This window comes from Anser brachyrhynchus (assembly GCF_964034855.1).
Source record: "Anser brachyrhynchus genome assembly, chromosome: 24".
Classification (NCBI taxonomy): domain Eukaryota; kingdom Metazoa; phylum Chordata; class Aves; order Anseriformes; family Anatidae; genus Anser; species Anser brachyrhynchus.
The window spans coordinates 55,357-76,643 of record NC_137717.1 but is presented as its reverse complement, the minus strand read 5'-3'; the positions used below and the strand labels follow the sequence as shown (position 1 = coordinate 76,643).

General features: G+C 47.7%; 1 protein-coding gene across 3 annotated transcripts; it reads left to right on the top strand.

The window, feature by feature from the left end:
* The first annotated feature begins 1,979 nt into the window (after positions 1-1,979).
* SELENON (selenoprotein N) lies at positions 1,980-21,274 on the top strand. 3 transcript variants are annotated; one of them, XM_080566887.1, is made up of 12 exons: positions 1,980-2,160; positions 7,162-7,279; positions 8,093-8,181; positions 8,696-8,908; positions 9,710-9,834; positions 10,646-10,783; positions 12,434-12,515; positions 13,474-13,662; positions 14,945-15,050; positions 15,892-16,004; positions 16,681-16,782; positions 17,982-21,274. In XM_080566887.1, the coding sequence occupies exons 1-12, from the start codon at positions 2,053-2,055 to the stop codon at positions 18,150-18,152; spliced, it is 1,554 nt and encodes a 517-aa protein (XP_080423013.1). In that variant the 5' UTR covers positions 1,980-2,052; the 3' UTR covers positions 18,153-21,274. The 3 variants fall into 3 exon arrangements, with proteins under 3 accessions (XP_080423013.1, XP_080423011.1, XP_080423012.1); XM_080566885.1 differs by having other exon boundaries at positions 1,981-2,160; positions 8,093-8,223; XM_080566886.1 differs by lacking the exon at positions 1,980-2,160 and adding an exon at positions 2,206-2,325 and having other exon boundaries at positions 8,093-8,223.
* Positions 21,275-21,287: the final 13 nt, after the last annotated feature.

Genomic DNA, 21,287 nt, shown 5'->3' with positions numbered 1-21,287 from the left:
GATCTGCAAAGATCATCAAGTCCAACTGTCAGACTACTTCAGGGCTGACCCAAAGTAAACGTATGTCATTAAGAGCATTATCCAAATGCCTCTTGAATATGGACAGGCACAGGGAAACTACCACCTCTGTAAGAAGCCTGTTCTAGTGTCTAAGTACCCTCTTGATAAAGAAGTTTTTCCTAATGTCTAGTCTGAATCTCCCTATGACACAGCTTTGATCCATTGCTGAGCATCCTATTACTAGGTACCAGGGAGAAAAGATGAACACCTCCCTCCCTACTTCCCTTCCTCAGGAAGTTGTAGAGAGCTTCCTTTTCTCCAGGCTTAACAAACCCAGTGTCCTCAGCCACTCCCCATAGGACATGCCTTCCAGCCCTTTTACCAGCTTTGTTGCCTTCCTCTAGATATTTTCAAGTATCTTAAAAATCCTTCTTAAATTGAGGACTCACACAGTATTCCAAGTGAGGCTGGACCAATGCTAAATACAGTGGGATAATCACTTCTTTTGACCAGATGGTTGTGCTATGTTTAATGCACCCCAGCATACATAGGCTCATTCTGAGCCTACTGTCAACTACTACCTCCAGATTGCTCTCTTGCAGGGCTGTTCTCCAGTCACTTGTCTCCCAGTCTGTACTTAGTGCAGCATTACTCCATCCCAAGTGCAGAATACGGTATTTGTTCTTGTTAAATTTCACACTGCTGCTGATGGCCCAATGCTCCTATCTATCTAGATTCTTCTAGTGTTGCTCAAGCTTACACCGTTACTGCAAGAGAAACGTTAAGGGCTGTGCAGTGATCTATTGCAGAGGGCAGAACAGTGAGGGGAGGAAGGGAAGGCTGTATTTCCCTTTCAACACCTCTATCTTGCTCCCTTCGTACTTGTTCACTGTGGACTGCAAGAAAAAAAAACAAGCAATGCTTTTCTGTTTGTCCTGGGAATTTCTCAGAACTCCACACTCCTGCCTTTTTGCCCAGAATTACTAGCCTCTTCCTCTTTCCTTGAGCAGCTGCCACTGCTTTCTTCGTGATTCTTGGTCATGTTCTTGTCCTAACTACAACACTCTTTAAACCTAAATCAGAAGTGATTAGGCAGGCTTAGGAAACAGCAAGAGCTTCAAAGGATTAAATGCTACAACTTCCATCTACCCTTAGGGAACTCAGACATTCTGCACCATGAGCCCTGCAGCAGCGAAAAAAAAACAGTCCTAAATTTTCCTGAGCAATGGAAGGATTTTAGTGTGGTTGCATGTAAGTAAGAGAAGGAGACTGAGTTATGGGAAAAGATTAAAATGGCTATATTTATATCTCTCTTGGCCATGCCACTGCTAAGGAGCAATGTGGCACCCACACAGAAGAACCTGAAGAGCACAAAGAACACAGAGTTTCATGCTGTTGTAAAGGTCTGTGGCCAGCATGATGGCAGAAATGACACACAGATGACTGACATGCAGGAACGATTACAGGGATCATTGCAGGATGGCAGCGCAATGGCTACAACCAGATTGCAGAGGAGCACTGTTGCCCTGTGGCTGCAAAGCGACTGAGTCATTCCCATCTCCTAATTTCCAGCCTCATGGTCCTGGACCTTAAATCACAGTGGAGTCAATGCCAGGAAGTGAAACTGCAAATATCTGTTAAAAATATATGTATTCATTTTGGTGACCTGAAGCCGTCCAGGCTACCTAAGAAGCTGGATACAGCTCTTTTTGGCTATATACTGAGTTAAGAATCAAAGACCACTTTTGAAATTGCTTGGTGTGTGTATGGGAAATACACGCCGCTCTCCGATAATGAAAAACAAAAACACGGAGAGTAATCTACTCCAAGAGTCCACGTAGCTGATAAACTGCAGCAAATTTAAAGCAAAAAAGTAGTTTTTCCTCCGAGGAGCACAAAACTCTCCACGGGCGGCCCTCCTCCCCCGCCCGGGCAGACCGGGCAGGGCGTAGGCCTTCACCCGGCCCCGGCCCCTCCTCGCTAGCGCTGCCCGCCTGACGCCTCCCCGAGGCGGCGCGGTCATGGCGGCGCGGCGCCGCTGAGTGTGGCGGCATGGCGGGGCCCGGTGCGGTTTCTTCGCGGCTGGCGCTGGCCCTCGCCGCCTTGGCCGCACTGGCCGCCGTCAAGTACTACCGGGACGCCGAAGCCGCCCGGCAGCAGGTACCGAGAAGATGGGGGTGCGGGGGGGGGGGGGGGGCGCCTGTAGCCGCGCTGCCCCTCATGGAGGAGGGTGCGTGCGGAAATGGCGGGAGGAGTCGCTCCCGCCGCCGCCGTGGGGTCGGTGCCGGCGGTGGTGGTCGCCGCAGGGCTGACGGGACCGCAGAGGTGAGGGGACGGCGGGCCTCGAGGGGGCAGCTGTGGTGGAGGTGGTCGTCTCTGGACTGAGGTAACCACAGAGGTTTGGTAGCCAACAGCCATCAGCGGCTGCAGGGCTTGGGGTGGCTGTGGGTGAGGTGACCATAGAGCTGTGGTGCTCACCGTACGCGACCGTCTGTGGGCTTGAGATTTTGTAGAGCAGGCTGAGGTTTTCTGGAGCAGTGGCAGGCACTGGCCTTGAAGTCGCCACTGGGATTGTGTCGGCCACTGCCAGGCTGAAACGGCCGCGGAACTGTGAGCACCACCAGGCACTAATGGTGACCGCCAGGCTTGAGACGGCCGCTGTTGGTCTTGAGATGGCTGCCAAGGGCTGAGGTAACCACCAGACACCAGTGACCATCACACAGCCCTGTGCAGGGCAGTGAGGTGCAGGACACAAGCACCTCCCAATGAGCTCCATGATGGCAGAGCTTTAGTGCCAGCCCCACGGGTTTGAGCTGTGCCTAGCCACCATGCTTAGGATTTGCCCTGAGGATTATTTCTAACTCAGTCATTGTGTCTGGCTGGGCCTCCAGCTCCTCCCCTATCTGCTTTGAGTCCAGTGGCCCCAGCCAGAAGAGGGAGGGACAAGCAAGAGCATCAGACACCCAGCCCTGTTCTTGACATAATGCTTTACACCTCCTCGCATGGCCTCTAAAGATGTCTTTTCTTGCTACTTTATTTCCTTTAAAAAAGGCCCCAAATGCTCAGATTTTTTTTTTCATACTAAAAATGCAGCTTTTGTGTGCCTTGAATGACTCTGTCAGTGGAAGTAGCAAAAGAATAGAGAATGGGAGCTGAAAAATGCAATTTTTTATTTTTAAATTTGGCCTCTTGATATTGTTTCTGATTGTAATTTTTATAATTCAGTTGACTTGCATTAAAACGCAGGCTTTGGTATTTCTATAAATAAAAAGACAAGTGTTTTTACAGTTGTGACAGGGCACTGCTGGAGATAGGAACAAAATGTGAACAGTCCAAGGTGTTTATTTTTTTCCATTTAGCTGAGCAACCCACAAGCAGGTGGGAGAAGAATACTCTTTGTGAACACCATAGCTCTCTTCCTCTACAAAATGACCAAGAAAGCCCTAGTTTGTGAGTATGAAAATGAATTTGTGAAGGGAGTGATCCTGCAGAGCTGACACACTGTGACACTACTTTCTGGGGCACATCTTTCTCTGTTGTAGCTGGCTCCTTAAAGGGATACATTGTTTGGTGGAGACAGGAGGCCTGTAGGGCTGCTGTATTCAGCTAGCTGCTGGCGTTCATGAGACGTGTTCATGCATGCACAGCCGTAAGTCACCTGACCACAAAGCTACTGTCTATCTCTCTGACCGGTTGTGGTCGTAGGAATAATTTTCTGATGGTTCTGCAGCTGATGTTTTTTCATTGCTTAACCAACGTGAAAAGTGGTGGCTCAGAGGACTGGAGTACGCTCTCAATTCTTACCTGTAGGTTGAGTTTTGGATGATAATGTGCAACACTAGGCACCCATATTCCTCCCTTCATATTCTGCCATTTTAGATGCACTCAGAGAGCATAACTGATTCTCATTCTGCCTTCAGCCCTGTTAAGCAAATGATCATGTCTTTTTCCCAATACTACAGCAGCAGGTGGTCTAACCAGCCAAAAACTTGGTCACTCATTTGCCTTCCATCCCTTGAGGTCTGTGTCTGTGACGTGCAAAAGAAGAGACACTCTGAAAGATTAATAATTCTAATATTCTGTGGAGAGGACTAGGAAGTGGACTGTCTCCTCAGAGCCTAGTATACATCCAGGTCAGCCTCCTGTGCAGAGCAGGATGTCATTGTGCAATTCCCTGTACTGTGTGCTTGCTCCCAGAGAGTGAGCGATCACATGGGCCCTTGCAAGATTAGTGCAGTATGTGCTATGCCCAAGCAAGCTCTGGAGCAGAGAAATATACTGAAGCCTGGCCCAATGGTTCGTGACATGACTCTGGCATCTGGCTGTCAGGTAACAGGGCAGTTGTTCAGGAAAATGTTGCTACTGATTTATACGGCCAAGTATGTTTGTTCCCATTTGTTGGGGTTATAAAGGCAGAGTTTTGTCCCCAGGACTGTGGGGATTCTTGAGTGGTTTGCTCCTGTATGTAGATAAATAACCATCTTGTTCCTTCATTCATTTTTTCAGCTGTGTAGTTCCTGTGTATTCCTCTGTGTTCCATGTTTTGGATCCTTGTCTTTCTCCAGTTGTGTCTGGGTCCATGTTTCTGGTTTATATTCCAGGCTCTTTATTTTTGTCTCTCAGTCCTGAAATTACCTTGGAAGGCTCTTAAGTTCTTCTGTTGCTGCAGTTGACTTCCAGGCTGCATTAGTTCTGCTTCAGGCTGGCAGGCAACAGATGGAAAATAAACTAGTTCAGGAGCTCTGGGGATGGTAACAGTGCTGCAGGCAATAGAGAATAAACACAGTGAAACAGCATACTACAGAGTATTTGGCCTTGCAGCTTTAGGCTTTTACTTGGGTGACAGGGGAAGCTGCCCCAAAATGATAGATCACAGGGGATCTGCCGTAGGCTGGCTGGAAGTGATGTGAATTGTCTGACTTCCCAGTGCGGAGCTTTCTCATTCTGCCTGCAGGTTGTCCTTTTCCCTTCAGTGAATCATAGAATCATAGAATATCCCAAGTTGGAAGGGACCCATGAGGATCATCAAGTCCAACTCCTGGCACCGCACAGGTCTACCCAAAAGTTTAGACCATGTGACTGAGCGCACAGTCCAATCGCTTCTTAAATTCAGACAGGCTTGGTGCAGTGACTGCTTCACTGGGGAGCCTGTTCCAGTGTACAGCCACCCTCTCGGTGAAGATCCTCTTCCTGATGTCCAGCCTAAACTTCCCCTGCCTCAGCTTAACACCGTTCCCACGGGTCCTATCACTGGTGATAACAGAGAATAGGTCACCTGCCTCTCCACTGCCCCTCGCGAGGAAGTTGTAGACCACAGTGAGGTCCCCCCTCAGCCTCCTCTTCTCCAGGCTGAACAGGCCCAGTGACCTCAGCCGCTCCTCATATGTCTTCCCCTCTAGGCCCTTCACCATCTTCATTGCCCTCCTCTGGACACCCTCCAACAGTTTCACGTCCTTTTTGTACTGTGGTGCCCAGAACTGCACACAGTACTCGAGGTGAGGCCGCACCAGCGCAGAGTAGGGCGGGACAATCACTTCCCTCGACCAACTGGCAATGCCGTGCTTGATGCACCCCAGGATACGGTTGGCCCTCCTGGCTGCCAGGGCACACTGCTGGCTCATATTCAACTTGCTGTCAACCACAACCCCCAGATCCCTCTCTGCGGGGCTGCCCTCCAGCGTCTCGTTGCCCAGTCTGTACGTGCAGCCAGGGTTTCCCCATCCCAGGTGCAGGACCCGGCACTTGTTTTTGTTAAACTTCATGCGGTTGGTGATCGCCCAGCTCTCCAATCTGTCCAGATCTCTCTGCAAGGCCTTTCCACCCTCATCCGAGTCCACAGCTCCTCCAAGTTTGGTGTCGTCGGCAAATTTGCTCAAAACACCTTCTAGTCCTATATCCAAATCATTTATAAAAACATTGAAGAGGACTGGCCCTAAAATGGAGCCTTGAGGGACCCCAGTAGTGACCATCTGCCAGCCAGATGTGGTCCCATTTACCACAACCCTTTGAGCCCTGCCCGTCAGCCAATTGCTCACCCATCGTGTGATGTTTTTGTTAAGTTGTATGCTGGACATTTTGTCCAGTAGGATCCTACGGGAAACCGTGTCAAAAGCTTGGCTGAAGTCCAAAAAAATTACATCAGCCAGTTTCCCTTGATCGACTGGATGGGTGATCTTATCATAAAAGGAAATCAAATTTGTTAGGCAGGACCTGCCCCTCATGAACCCATGTTGGCTGGGACCAATGACTGCATTGTCCCCCAGGTGCGCTTCAATAACTTCAAGGATCAACTTTTCCATAATTTTACCAGGCACTGACGTGAAGCTGAGTGCTGTGAGTGCTGCAGACTGGAAATGACCAGAATAATTTAGTCTTTCAGGAACTGTTCCAAGTGAGACATTGCATTTCCGTGCACATCGGTGCTGTTTTCCATTGGAGGACCTCCACCTGGGCTTTGCAGGCTGTCCCGCTAAGTATTACAGAGGGAGAAACTGAGGCACAGGGTGGCTGGGATTGTGTAGGGTTTCTGGAGAAGGTGGTTTGAGTTGTGGCTCCCAGCGTATGGCAGAATGGGTAGGCTGTAGTCCCTGTGGAGCAAGGGGTCAAAATGCTCAGCGTAGTCCTGACACTGGAGACTTGGATGGCAACTGGCTGCAGCAGGACAGCGTGCACCATACAATTGGTATGGATCTTGGCCCCAGTTTAAGTTACTTTTTGCAGAAGTACAAGGGTTCAATTGACTTCCTTTGTGTTTTTGTGATGTGACTAGTCACATATTTGACTGACATTGTTTCACTATGCGTTAGCTAATTACAGAAATCAGGATCTCCTGGTGCCCTGAATATTCACGGTTTTAGGAGTGTCTTATAAAAGTTGGAAATTTTTCTGACAATAGACTTTTTCATTTGACTCTGAGCAAATCATTCAGTTTGAATTACTTAGCCAGATGTAGTTTTAACATGTTGATGCCAGCTATTATTCCTGGACACTGATCCTTACTGTAAATAGCACAAAATCTTGCCAAAGGGCATTAATCTTTTGATTTGATCACTGTGTTTCTGTGCTGGAAAGAATGCAAATGAACTCTGAAGCTGAGAGGGGTCAGTGATTTTCTTTGAGAGGTAGGAGTGAAATCTCAGTTGTCTCTTCTTCCTGAATTAGGAGCTGGCACTGAAGTCTTTGGGAAGCGAGGGACTGTTTCTCTTTTCTTCTCTGGACACAAACGATGATCTGTACCTCAGTCCAGAAGAATTCAAGCCAATAGCTGAGAAGCTGACAGGTAGGTTTCTACCTTGCAGAATTCTCTCTGCATAGATGGAGCAAAAGCCAAAGTTAGTGTCCTCAGCAATTTCTCTTGATGTCTTTACTTTTTTCTGTGTGCTGTTTTGGGTCTTATTTACATGAAAAGAGGCTGGTAATGCTTTACATGTTTTTGAAGAGCCTTAAGCAGTAAACATCACTTTCACAAAGTTCAGTTTTTGTAAGACTAAGGGTTCCATTGCTGGACTTAGCAAAGTATGTAAGTTACTTTGTCTAGAGTTTACAGAGGATTTGGGATGGGTGAATGCAACAAATAAAGCTCAGTCCAGCCTAGGCCAACATTATTAGTGAGTCTTATTTCATTCATACGCTTCTCTGGCTATAGCAGTCTCTCTCAGATAGCAATTGTGAGAGATCATGCTGGGAGACAGTAGCAAATGTCTCTTGGTAGTGCCAAACAGGAAATGTGGTTATGATAATGTACAGGAGAATTTACAGTACAATTGAAATACAGAGAGTTGTTTGCTTATGCTGTAATGAATTGGTTAAAGCATGTGTGTCCTCTCGTAGGTGACATAAGAGTGCTTAATTGAGCCATGGGGGTTTGCAGTGTCATCCACTGAAAAAAGGGCTCCCCTTTAATTCACGTGGCAGAAGCCAGTCTCTGGAGTGGGTTTGAGTTCTGGTGGGTGTTCCCTTGCATACAGCATGGTAACAGCTGGGAAGTTCCCAGTGCTCCTGCATTAGCCAGGAAAAAATGTATGATCACTTCAGATGGCTGAAGAGGGGAGGAAGTTGAAACAGCTGCTTAAATTCCTGCCTCTTTGTCTAGGGGTTACTCCTGTCTCAGAATTTGAAGAGGAAGAGACGCCTGATCCAACCGGGGAGACATTGTCCATTGTGGCTAAATTCCAGCCTCTGGTAATGGAAACGATGACAAAGAGCAAAGATGGTTTCTTGGGAGTACGTATCACGCAGGACATGTATGGCCAGAAATTCCAGTATGAACACATCCTATGGGCTGGTGTGATAATCAGGAATAAGCACGAGCGAGGTGGTCTGGCTCCGGCCAGTGGTATTTGCTTTGACCAGCAAACTCATTGCTTTCTTCGTTGTTGCATTGTTTTCAATGCATTCAGTGCTGAGTCCCAATTAATACGCCCTTCCTGGGAAGCTTGAAGCAGACATTAGAGGTGGTTTTCCTGGAACAAAGTCCAAAAGCAGTGGTGTTAGTTGGCCTGTTCCACTGTCTCCCATTTTCTGTTGCTCACATAACTGAAAGTTGACAGAACTATTTGGATGTGTTTGGGGTGGTGGGAAGAATTTAAACATGATTTTTTTTTCCCCCTCTCCTCCAAAGCATAGTTATATCCATCAGCATTGCTGCATGTTTGAGGAGTCTGGTCTAGGCTCTGATGCTATCTTTTGTTGACAGATTTCTCACGTTGCTCTGTCTGGGCTGAGGAATTGGACTGCCCCCGCAGCCCATATGAGTGTAATGCTTGCCAAACAGTTTAAAGCCTTTCTTCCTCCGAAGAATAAACTTGATCTTGGGGATCCGTGGTGGATAATACCTAGTGAATTGAACATCTTCACTGGATATCTTTCCAACAACAGATTTTACCCTCCACCTCCCAAGGGCAAAGAGGTGAGATATAAAACTTGAATTCTGTATATTTGAGAGGTGGCTCTTGTATAAATGTGTACTGCCTTATGGCCCAGATTAATTGCGTGGACAAGGCTGTTACATTATGTCTCCGTGGACTTTCAAAGACAGCTAAAAGGCTGCAATGTACAGCCAGGAGTACTGTCTTCTAAATCAGAGGTAAAAACTGAGAGCAGGCAAAAGCTCTGTGTGTCTGTCATAGACAGATGAGCTGACCAGAGTAACTTCATCTTGCTTTAAGTGTTTGGAAGCACTTGAATGAGGTGATTGTATTTTGCAGAACAGTTGCTTTTTGCCACCCTGGAGGTGAGATATTTCATTGACAACTGAAGCGACGTGTATACATAGTTTGTAAAGCCAGGTGTTTATATCGCATTCACCTGGGGTGCCCAGATAGGTGTTTGTGATCACATAATTGATATACCTTCACAGCCTGGTGTGTTTATTGATTGCATACCCACTCTTTGAAAGTCTTAAGTAGTATTGTTGGATACAGCCCCATAGATCAGTTTACCATACTCAGACATTCACCTGACTGGGAGGATGGAAACTTGGAACAATGGGAATAGCATAAAAAACATGGAGGATGGATTTATTTTAAAGCCAGTCTCTAGTTTTATCTCCTTACTTTGTGACTAGGCAAGTCTCAGAGCTAATTTTTAAGCCATGGCAATTTTCTTGTCTTCCTGATCTGGCAGGTAGTTATTTTGGAGCTGCATCTGACCTGTGATCTGCACTAGGGGAACCATTCTCATTTTTGTTCTCTAACAATTCTTCCCCTAGATCACAATCCACAGACTTCTGAGCATGTTCCACCCACGCCCCTTTGTAAAAACCCGCTTTGCTCCCCAAGGATCTGTGGCCTGTATCCAAGCCATCAGCACCTTCTACTATGCCATAGCATTCAGGTAAGGCCAGGGGTCCAGGTTGTTAGAGGTGTTGGGTAGACCTCTGATTTTGTACCGTATCTCAGGGGAGTGGAGAAAGCTGCTGTGACCCAGTGCCATAGTACTGGATCTGCAGTCATGTTCCCAGACAAGACCAGATGTGCTCTGGCTGGGAGGGAGGTGAAGCAGTTCTAGGAGGAGGGTGGTACCCAGTCAGCTCTTGCCCATGTGTGATGCTTTGCTGGTGCCCAAAGGAGGCGCCCATGATCCCAGTGGCATTGAGTCCCTGGTGAAGCAGGGACTGTTGCCTGGGCCCAGGACAGGAGCCATCCTCTATTGCCCTTGACATAGAAATGTCCCTTGTTGAACAGAGAGAGCCTGATTATCAAAGGAACTTGCTAGATTTTGTTTAATCATGGGATAGAGTGTTTCTCCAAGGCGGGGGGAGGATTCTGTGGAATTGTTCTCATGTTTTGCTGTGATTGTTAAACACAATTTTATTTGCCTGATCAGGATGGAAGGGAGGCTGAGGGAGTTCTAGTCTGTTCCTGTGTTTCAAGGACTGATAATGTAATTCATCCTTCCTGGATGTGCACTTACTGCCCACTTCCAAAAGGCATCAGTACCAGAAACACTGCTGATCCAGGAAATCTGCTCCACTCTTTTACCTTTTTATTGTGTGACATCAAAAGCTTTTTGAACTGAACCTCTCTCTCCTAATTTAGCTTTGTAAATCTGGTGCCTGGAGATCACTTCTCCCTGCTATCATTTGCAGTACATGATCCCTTCTTTCCTTCCGGCACTGGAGCTGATGGCTCCCTTCTAATTTCAGGATCCACGCTGAGTTCCAGCTGAATGAGCCACCAAACTTCCCCTTCTGGTTTTCTCCAGGCCAGTTCACAGGTCACATCATCCTCTCCAAGGATTCTTCCCATGTCCGAGAGTTTAAGCTCTTTGTCCCTAACAACAGGTACAGCTGTTTCTCTCTTTTCTGAGTGCTGAACAGACTTGAGGACAGTTATAAATGAGAGCCAGTGGAATCCAGGGACTCTGGGATCCTGTCCTGTACGGAGGTGGGGGACGTGTGTGGGAGGAGACTGGTGGGTTCTTTTTGTTTAAAAATATGGGTGTCCTGAGCAGAGCAATGTCCCTTGCGGTACATGGGTATCCTGGCTTGCACAGGGAAGACATATCTGCAGTCTGAGCTCTGTGCAGGCTAGTTCTGCTGTTTGCTTATCTGTTTTCCTCACACATTCTACTCTCCTAGCGGTCATCACAGTTGTCCAGTCTTCAATACTGTAGATACAGCTGCTCCCAGATTGGATCTGATGCAGTTTTTCAGGAAAGATTCTGTTTATCAACAGGTCTGGGGGGCATCAGGCTGGAAGAGGCAGTGAATGACAAGGGCTTGTCCCTGAGGAGGAACAAGCTGGACAGAGGTTGGAGGGGGCATGGAGCATGGCATGGGCGATAGGTGTCTTTGTGCAATTTGTCTGCAACCAGTACTTGCTTCAGTTGAGAATCCAAGCCTGAGCAGTCCTGTGCCAAACCACTTCAGAAGGGAGGTACCTGCAACCACATGGGTAGGCACATGGGGATAGTGAATTTAAGTTTTCCCAGTATTGTCCAAGAGACAGGCAGCAGCATCTTCATTATTAGCACTTCTGCAAGCTGTCTGTGATCCTCTTCACCTGTTCCAGCAGTCCCTGGCTGTGGTAAGGACTTTTACACATGTCAAATGCCTGTTGCAAACTGAAGAAGGCTCCTTGGGTGTTAGCGCTGGATGAGCTGATGCTTTTCAGCCAAGTCCCTGGAAAATCTGAGTGAAATGAACTTTGCAGTTTGTAAGACTGGCAAATGCATCTCTACAATTGCTGAGGATCCCTGACTTATTTCAGGGTCTGATTCATCACTCACCAGTAACTGTCCCTTTGTGCTTGGAGCATGGGGAGAGACCGGCAGGGTGTGAAGAGGCATCCCCTAGTGATTTTAGTGCCTGGCTGAAAACACTGAAGTTCACCAAAGTCTGATGCTCATGCTTCAAAATATTTTTGATTGTCATTTCACAGGTTAATGTTTTGTGTGCGTAGCTTCATGCTGGCTCGTTCCTGCTCTCTGGCAAGCAGCTGGAAGCATTTGAGGGGAAAGAAGCCTAAAATCTCTTTGTCCGTGATGGCCGGAGTGAAAATTCTGACATTATCCTGGTGACTCAGTCCTTATGGCTCTGTCAGCGCATTTGTTAGAGCAAGCAGACACTTATGGCCCTGCCAGAACTCCTTGCAAAAGCCTTTCGCTTCCAAAAAAAAAAAACAATTTTAAAAGTTCAGCAGGATCAGAATGTGCAAGTTAAGTGTTGTCAGGAAAGGGTGTGCAAATATACTTCTTCCCTTAGTTTGACAGTACTCAAAGGTATGAATGCATTTGCCCAGAGGGTTCAGTAGGTGCCTGGACGCTGAGCTAACAGGGATCTAGTGTTGCTAGTCTTGTGCAGGGAACACTGTGATCTCCAAGGACCTAGTGGTTCTGGGCCTCAATGATGACCCTGCAAGAGGAGCATTGGGGTTTTCCATACACAGCTTTAGTATTGGGTGACTCTGAACATATTGGGTTCACCTTGCAGGTCTCTGAACGTTGATATGGAGTGGCTGTACGGAGCGAGTGAAAGCAGCAACATGGAAGTGGATATAGGTTACCTGCCTCAGGTCTGTAGCCACAGTCAGTCTTCTGTATGCATGCAGTATCTTGGCAGGAATTCGTGCTGCCGTGCGCCTGAGCTGTATAACCTCAATTATCCCTGCTCTTCAGAGTTTTCTGTTCAACACTCCAATATAATGATATAATCTCAGGTGATCTGTGTATGTCCTCCGCAGTAATGTGGCTTACTATTGGCAGCTTTTATGATCCCCGCCCCAGGTTGAATCTTAAGCTCCTGGAGTCATGCGACTTTTTCCATTTTAAAAAGTTGTCTGCCAGGCAGGGGGAAAATGGAGCTAAACCCAGGCGGTGGGCCCAGAGGGGGATGTATGAACAATGGTGTATCTGGATGTAGAAACTGCATGAAGATATTTGGTGGTAATCCCAGCTGTTGGGACAGGAAACATAAATCAGTATTGTGAACGCCTGAATTTAACGGAACCATTTTCTCCTAATCTAGATCAATGTTACCTTTTTAATTAGCAAAAGTCATGAAAACAAACTTAAAAAATAATTTGTTGTACCTGAGCTCTAAGCTACAGGGAAGCTCCTGAGCAGCTTCCCTGAACAGCACCCTCTCGGACTAGCCATGGGCTGTATAAGGGCTTTGTTGATGGTATGAATGAGACTAGCCCTGCAGATCCCAATGATTTTAAAGGGCTGGTGTCCCACAATCAAAAATCTCCTCTGGGAAGATGGCAACATGGAATGAAGAAGTCTCATGCATTTACAACCTAGCAAGCAGAGGCAGACAATAATTGAAGGAAATGAAGATGCTTTCCTGTTAATCCCCAATTATAAAACACATCTGCAACTGTTAAAGTGCAGCTCCAGGAGACATAGATCCAGCTCTATCTTCATTAGAAGCTGTACAGTCTTAATTTGCATCTTCATCCTGTTCTGGGGTACAAAATAAACAGGAGTGGGATATCCACAGTTTCTAACTCTGAGCTTTTTCTCCTGCAGATGGAGCTGGAATCCACAGGGCCTTCAGTCCCCTCTGTGATCTATGATGAAAACGGAAATGTGATTGACAGCAGAGATCCCTCAGGGGAGCCTATTCAGTTTGTTTTTGAAGAGATAACCTGGCAGCAGGAAATCCCCTGGGAAGTGGCAGCCCAGAAGCTGGAAGTGGCCATGTATCCATTTAAGAAGGTGAGGAAGGGGCTGTACTCTTCCTTGACATGTTTAATTAGGGCAGGTCATTTTTACTGAGATGGCCATTCCACCTTGAGGACGAGCAGAAGCCAGAGGCCATAAACTGATCAGCACTTAGAGTAGTGTGGGGGTGTCAGAGCTCAATGTGTGCCTCCCAGGCACTGCGTGTGTCGCTTGATGGGCCTCCAGTTTTCAGGTGGGGGAGAACAGCATCTCTGAAGGCCAGCTGGGGTTGCACAGCAGCACAGGCAGGAGCAAGGCCTAGATGTCGTGTGCCCCAGACTTGTATTGTAAATGTAGGCTCATCCTTCCTTCCTCTTATCAGTAGCCACCAATGCTGTTTCTGTGTGAGGCAGGTAATTGCACAGCTTTTGAACTCGTTTTTCTTTGGCGCTGCTTTTGCAAATTTCAGCTGCCTTTGGATCAAGCTTTCCTTATCAGCAGAAAACACACAATCTGCCTGTGCTGCTGCATCCTGCAGTGAGACACAAATTAATAGCATTGGGTGACCTAAACTATTTAACATATCAGTAGCCTGTGGAGCAGTGGCAACTGCCTGTCACTGCTTCCTTGGCTAAAGGAATATTTCAGTGGCTGCCTTCTTGTGCTTGAGCTTACAAATGTCCCTTTGTGCTGCCAAGATGTTAATAAAGTTCCCTTCATTTGAGTAATTGAAACGATCTCACTGCATGGTCCCTCACAGACAGTTTTTAGGCCATTTCAGTGAGGTTTTGTAGTAAATATTTGAAGTCCAGATTTCATAGGCTGCTGAGGTGCATTTGCAGACAGCCTGCCTGCAATTGTGCAGATGCTGTCTGCAGTGTGTAAATCTGGAGCTCTGTGGGTACCAGTAACATCCCACCTTGCTGTTAGGAGCTCATCTGCTGTTTGTCAGGCCTGAGGGTAACTTTAGCTTCCTGAACATTTCCCAGAGGAAAGACCCTGTGTCACATGGCAACACAGTTAATGCTTCAGACTTAGTATCTGCTGTGCTACATCCTACCTGAGCAGCAGTAACAAGATGACCAGCTGAAAGTGAGGGTGAGAAGAGATTGCTCCTGCCTAGGAAATGCCTGTCTGCCCACTGTAGTCCCTGAAGTGAGGGAAGATAAAAGCTGTCCCTGGGGAAAGGGACAATTGTAATTTGCTTTGATCTACAGAAACTACTGCAGATCTGTGTATGTCACCTGTGGGATGTGGCAGGTCTGGTTCCTTCAGACCCCACTCATATGTGGGAGCTGTTCTGTGTCTGTTTCTCAAGCCGTCTGTCTGCCTCCAGGTCTCCTATTTTCCCTTCACACAAGCTTTTGAGAGAGCAAAAGCAGAAAAGAAGCTGGTGCACTCGATCCTGCTCTGGGGTGCCCTGGATGACCAGTCCTGCTGAGGTGAGGGACACTACCACAGTGGCTGGAGGAATGATGCACCTCGTTCAGGATCTGAGAAGGGCTGCGTGTCAGGGAGCTGGTCAGGAGCCAGGGATAAATAAATGTTTTATTACTCATTTTGGGTGCCTGCACAGAAAAGGGCTGGAAGTGGGGAATTACTGATCAGAGCTTAGGTCCCCAGAGGCAGGATTAAGTCCATTTTAGACAAGTCCTCGACCAACTCGCTAATTCATGTGACTTTGTTGAGGGTGAGCTGTGGATCTGGTCTTTCCTCTTTCTCTTCCCCTCTCAGTCTGCTAGGGTAGAAGCTGCATCTGTGGAGTAAAATGGACGCTGTTCTCTGCTTTGTTGTTAACACTTGCACAGGAGAAGCCAGAGCCAGGGGTGGGATTGAAATTGTCCTGATGTGTAGCCATTCCCCAACGTGCCCAATAATTTGCATACCACATTGGGCAGGAGTAATGGGTGGGAGAGGTGCAGATATCTTTAGTCTTATTTGCTCTGCTCAGTATGAAAAGCAAGAGGCACTCAGGGTAGATGTGCAGAGCCTGATCCTTTCCAAAATGCACCAAACCAGTCAACTTCTATGACAAGCTTGTTCTGGTCCTTGTGTTGTCTTTCAAGTGGATGGGGTCTGCTCTGGTGAGCCTTCTCTGCCAGCAGCACACACTGGAAGCAGTAAGCAATGGAAAACTGCCAGCAAAGGGGAGACTCGACAATATGCCAGGCTGGGGGGGAGCTCAAACCAGCTGCTGCAGCAACTCAAGCAGTGGCATGAATCATGGCAATAGTCAGCGTGGGAGTCACTGCAAACTGCTGTCTGCCTTTCTTTGTATGCCAGGTTCGGGGCGAACTCTCCGGGAGACTGTCCTGGAAAGTTCGCCCATCCTTGCTCTGCTGAATGAGAGCTTCATTAGCAGCTGGTCGCTGGTAAAGGAGCTGGAAGAGCTGCAGGTGAGTGCTGGAGCCACATCTGCCTTCTTTGTGTTCCGTGCTGGTGAACACAGTGCCAGGAGGTGCTGGCAGGAGGGGAGAGCTCACACCTGTACCAATGGGGGTTCCAAGCCCTCTGTGACCTAGCAACTGCAGTGGCAAAACAAACACTAGGTGGAGGCAAGCTAAGAAAACAGCACAGTGAACCCTTTCATTCTGTCCTGTTGCCAATATTAAAAAACAAACCAGATGCTTCACTGCCATATCCCCATCCAAGGCTTTTTGTGGTATCAGCAAGCTGACTTCTCTGTACCCAAGGGAGCAACCAAAATAACTCTCTGAATCCCGATTCCCTGATCGCACCTTTCCCCTCTTGTGAGCCTGCCCCTGGGCCTGTGCTGTCAGCTGGGGTCAGTTACAGAGCTGGAGACATTACAAAAAGCTAGGGTTGGACTGTTCATGTGACTGGGAACTGCCAGTAATGGGATGATCTTATTTTGTGGGGAGAAAAGCTACAGCTGAAATGTGAGGAGGGGACACCGGCTGAAAGGGAATAGTAAAGCAGATCATGACAGTTGAGACAGCTATCATGGTGGCTCTTTGGGTTGCCCCCTCATCCCACATTAGCTTTACTCCTTCCACTCCATTCTGCTCATTTTGGTGTATGTAAGAGTGTTTCTCTGGGTTCTCCTTACAGACCAACAGAGAGAATGAGTTCTACAGCAAGCTGGCTGACCTGCACCTTGAGAAATACAATTTCCCCGTGGAGATGATCATCTGCCTCCCCAATGGCACGGTGGTATGTTCATTACCCCTTCAGCTGGGCTTGGTTCTCCCCACCAGAATGTGTTTTCATCTGCAGAGTCTCAAGCGAGAGTTGTGCTACTTCAGCTGTTCTCTGGCTCCTCAGACCTTTGTGGGGCTGTGCTTTGCTCTCAGGGATGCTGTGACAGGCAGACAGCAGCAAGTGCTCTACCAAGAAGTCTGATACAAATGTCTTTTTATTCTGAGACAGAGCAACAACATTAAGGGGGAAAAACAATAAAAAATGAACCACATGTCTGCCTACATTTCCTCATTGACCTTTGTTGGAGTTGGTGGTGTTTGAAAAGCCATTGTAGCTTTTTTCCTGCATCCATTGTCCCTTATGTTAATGTTCTGCTTAATTCTCTCCTTGACAGCAGCTTCTAAGTACGTTTACCTGTATCTTGCTTCCCGGAGTTTTTCACAGCAGATCAGCCATTAACAAGTCCACACACTTTGGCTTTGCTGTGCTCCCCAGTGACCCCTTCTGCCTTGGATTTGGAGAACGACAACAGCTCCTGATGCTTCATGCTGTGGGGCTTTGCTGTTGGTCAGTGGCCTGGCTGCCGGCAGTGGAGGATCCTGCCATTGCTAATTTGATTGTCCCCTGCACTACCCAGACCTTAGCTAGTAATACTTGCAGTGACTCCTTGCTGTCTCTTTAGTGGCTCTGCTCCAAACCGGGCTGCGGACTGGTGAGTGGCTTCTGCTCAAGAAGTTACAGCCTGTAAGGGTTTCTGTGGTCAGTGGCCACACATCCCCCTGTCCTTTATCCTTTGGGGAAATGGAAGGCACAGCAGCATTTTAAGCTCACACACTGGTTTTGCAGCTATGCTAGTCTGAGAACATGCACCCCAGCAGTTAGCATGGGTGGGCTACCATCTCCCTAGCCCTTGATCAGAGCCAAGTTTTACGGCTGCATGACTTTTTCCAAATCACCTTCATATTTTTCTTAACCTAAGTGAGGGCTCAGCACTTCTGGGGAGAAGAACAGACCATTGTCTTTCACACATCTTTCTCTGACTAAAATAGGAACCTGAGTCCTGGATGCTGAATTAGGATTTGCAAAATGTTTGAGATTCTTTAAGAGTTGCTACAGTATTGTCACCTGTGCCCTGGCAAGAGTCCAAGGCAGTAGATGAGGTATTGTGCTTGTCTTTAAAGTCTCCTCTCCTCATCTGTTTTCTTTCCCAGATTCACCATATCAATGCCAACTACTTCTTGGATATTACTTCTATGAAGCCTGAAGATGTTGAAAGTAGCGTCTTTAGTTTCTCAAACAATTTTGATGACCCTTCTACTGCAACTTACCTCCAGTTTCTGAAGGAAGGACTGCAAAGAGCAAAATCATACATGCAGACCTAAAAACAAAGGCACCTGTGTGCCCCCGTGGAGATGGCCAAACACTTCAGACATCTATTTTGATTGCAGCAGTTCTTCCTCATCTTCATGCCACGGATTATAAGATGCAGACCGTTCCAAGAGTGGTGTCCTCCATACCTCCTTGCCAGCAGCAGCAGCAGCTCCAAGCTGTAAGCTACTCTGTGGCATGGATCCCAGTTCTTTGTGGTGACATTTATTGACAGCTATGGCAACCAGTGCATAGTGGGACTGTGGCTGAAAATGCGTAGACATGGAAGTAGGACCTGGCTGGAGGCTTGATCTCTGGAGTAGCCTCCTCCCAGCTCCCTGGATGCCTCAGACACCTATCCTGTGTGACATGGTGTGGGAGCTGTCTCATTTATGCATGTTCTTTGCATCTGGTGAAGATGGTGAGGTTGATACAGTGAAATTAGGAGTGGAGAACAGGGCATTTGAGATATGGTGTAGTTTAGAGATGTCAGTTGTGGATTAACTTGGGGATTAGGGACCAGAGTCTCTGGAAGTGAGCTCTACCTGTACAGTATGTGAGCAACAGGCTATGGACACCATAATGAGCAGTGCCCCCATCCCATTCATACCAAGGCTACTCCCACCCCACATGGTGTGAGAGCTTTATTCTTCCAGTGTCTCTTCAGTGGTGATGAAATACTCGGTCCATGTTTGCTCTGATTTTCCAAGTCCTACTGAATGATGAGCCATGATGAAGTTCCCTTTGGGAAGGGAAGGTTCAGCATTATCCTGAGAGCATTAACTGCTGAGAACTGAGCAGTTTTAAAGGCCAGCAGTATAAAGAAACTGTCAGGAGACTGTCCCAAATAAGCAGTTGTTTAACCAGAACGCCATTGTCCCTTTTCTGCAAACATCCTGAGCAGTTGTTCCTACTCCATTCCAATGCCTGACTACACAGTGAGTGCAGTTTGGGGAAGGAAGGGTTAAGTGAAATGGAGTTTTTAAGCATATTCTTGTAAATAGGTGAGATTAAGCATCTTCAATAGATGGCTGCAAACAGCTATGGCTGTTGATGCTTTTTCTGCTCTCTGAAGCACAGTTTTCTTGGACCAAATCAAAAGTGGTGGGAATGCCTTTTTTTTTTTTTTTTTTTTTTTTTTAGGGAGGGGGTAGAATCACAGAACAGTTGAGATTGGAAAGAAGCTTTGGAGGTCATCTGGTCCAACCCCCCTGCTCAAGCAGGGATGCCCAGAACAAGTTGCGCAGGACCATGTCCAGCTGGCTTTTGAAGATCTGCAAGGAGGGAGATTCCACAACCTCTCTGGGCAGCTTATTCCAATGCTCTGTCACCTGCACAGAAAAGAAGTGCTTCCTGATGTTTAGATGGAACCTCTTGTGTTCCAGTTTGTAGCTGTTGCCTCTTGTCCTGGCACTGGGCACCACTGAAAAAAGCCTGGTTCTGTCTTTTTGCACCCTCCCTTCAGGTATTGATACCCATTGATAAGGTTCCCCACAAACTTTCTCTTCTCCAGCCTGAACAGTCCCAGCTCTCTGTGCCTTCTTACAAGAGAGGTACGACAGTCTCTGTATTGTCTTGGTAGCCCTCTGCTGTACTCTTTGCAGTATGTCCAGGTCTCTTGTACTGGGGAGCCCAGAACTGGACACATAACTCCAGGTGTGGCCTTACCAGCGCTGGGTGGAGTGTAAGGGTCATCTCTCTTGACTTGCTGGCAATGTTTTGCCTAATGCAACCAAAAATAGTTAGCCTTCTTAACAGCAGAGGCACATTGCTGGCTCACGTTCAACTTGGTGTCTTCCAGGGCTCCTAGGTTCTTTTCTGCAGAGCTGCTTTGCAGCGGGGTGGCCTCCAGCATGTACTGATGTCTGGCATTTTTTCCTCCCCACGTGCAGGACTTAACACTTTGCCTTGTTGAACTTCATGAGATTCCTGTACCCTTTCCTCATCCTGCTCCAGCCCTTCTGTCTTTATCCATGGCTACAGGCTGAGTTTAGATGGACCTTTGGGTAAGCCAGTGTAGCTTTAGTAATTGCTCTAGTGAGATTAATTACCTGTGGGATTTTTATTTTATGGACTTTATAACTATGCATTAGCTCTGCACTTTTATAGCACTCCAAGGGGCATGTGGTAGTTACAGGATTGGGTTACAGACAGCACTTTTAGTGGTGGCTGTGGAAAGTGTCAAAGCTTCTAGGCAGCATTAGAGACCAAGCTCCTGTCATGCTGGCAGTTTCAGCCCCCTCTGTGTTCCAAGCCAGGAGCAACAGAGCAAACCAAGCGCTTACCTCCCTCCAGCTCCTTGGGTAGCACAGCTTTAGTGTAGATCATCTCTCCTATCTTTTACAGAGCTTTGTGAGTTTGTTTTGTTTGCATCTTTTGTTAGTCCTGCAGTCAATGGCTTCAGACTTCCAAGTGGTGTTTCTTGGTTGTGTGCATGTGGAGAACTCATTCCATTTGCTTTCCTTCCACTGGTTTTGCAGCAGAAGGGGTCAGAGAGGACAGGCAGTAGCTGAGCGCTCAGGGATTGTCGTCTTCTCAAGGCATGGAAAAACAGCTGCAAGAGAGGTTCTGTATAGCCGGGGGTAGTGGGTGGAGGAGGGAGGGGCGCCCTTCGCTCTTGTGTTGTGGTGTGTGCACGGGATGGCAGGAGTGGCTTAAATTGTGGCAGGAGCCCAGGCAGCCACCCGCAGGCTGGAGCCATGTGGGGCATCCTGGGTTCGACTGTGTCCCGGTGTTAGCTCATTAACTACAAAACTGCCCAATCTGATCAACCTGTCACTGTCCATTTACTGCTGTGGGTGGGGCTCTGGACAGAAACTGTTGCCTGAGGCCTTCTTTTTAACGTGTGCCAAGCTTTTTCTTGCATTTGTAAACTTACTACATTTTTTTTCAGTAACCTTGTAATACTTTGGGGGGGGGGGGGGGGTCGGAGACGCTGCTTTTCACGATCTGCTGTGCCTTGTGATGCTCTGGTCTGAAACCCACACGCGGGTCAGAGCTGATGTCCCACAGCAGCGATGCGGGGGAAAGTGGCGCTGCTCCCGCCTCCCTGCCCTGCGCGGGTCGGGTCGGGTCGGTGCCGTTGGCTGTGACGCGCTGCCCGGCGGGCTGGAACTGCACTAAAACCGATCCCGCACCTCGGCCTCGCT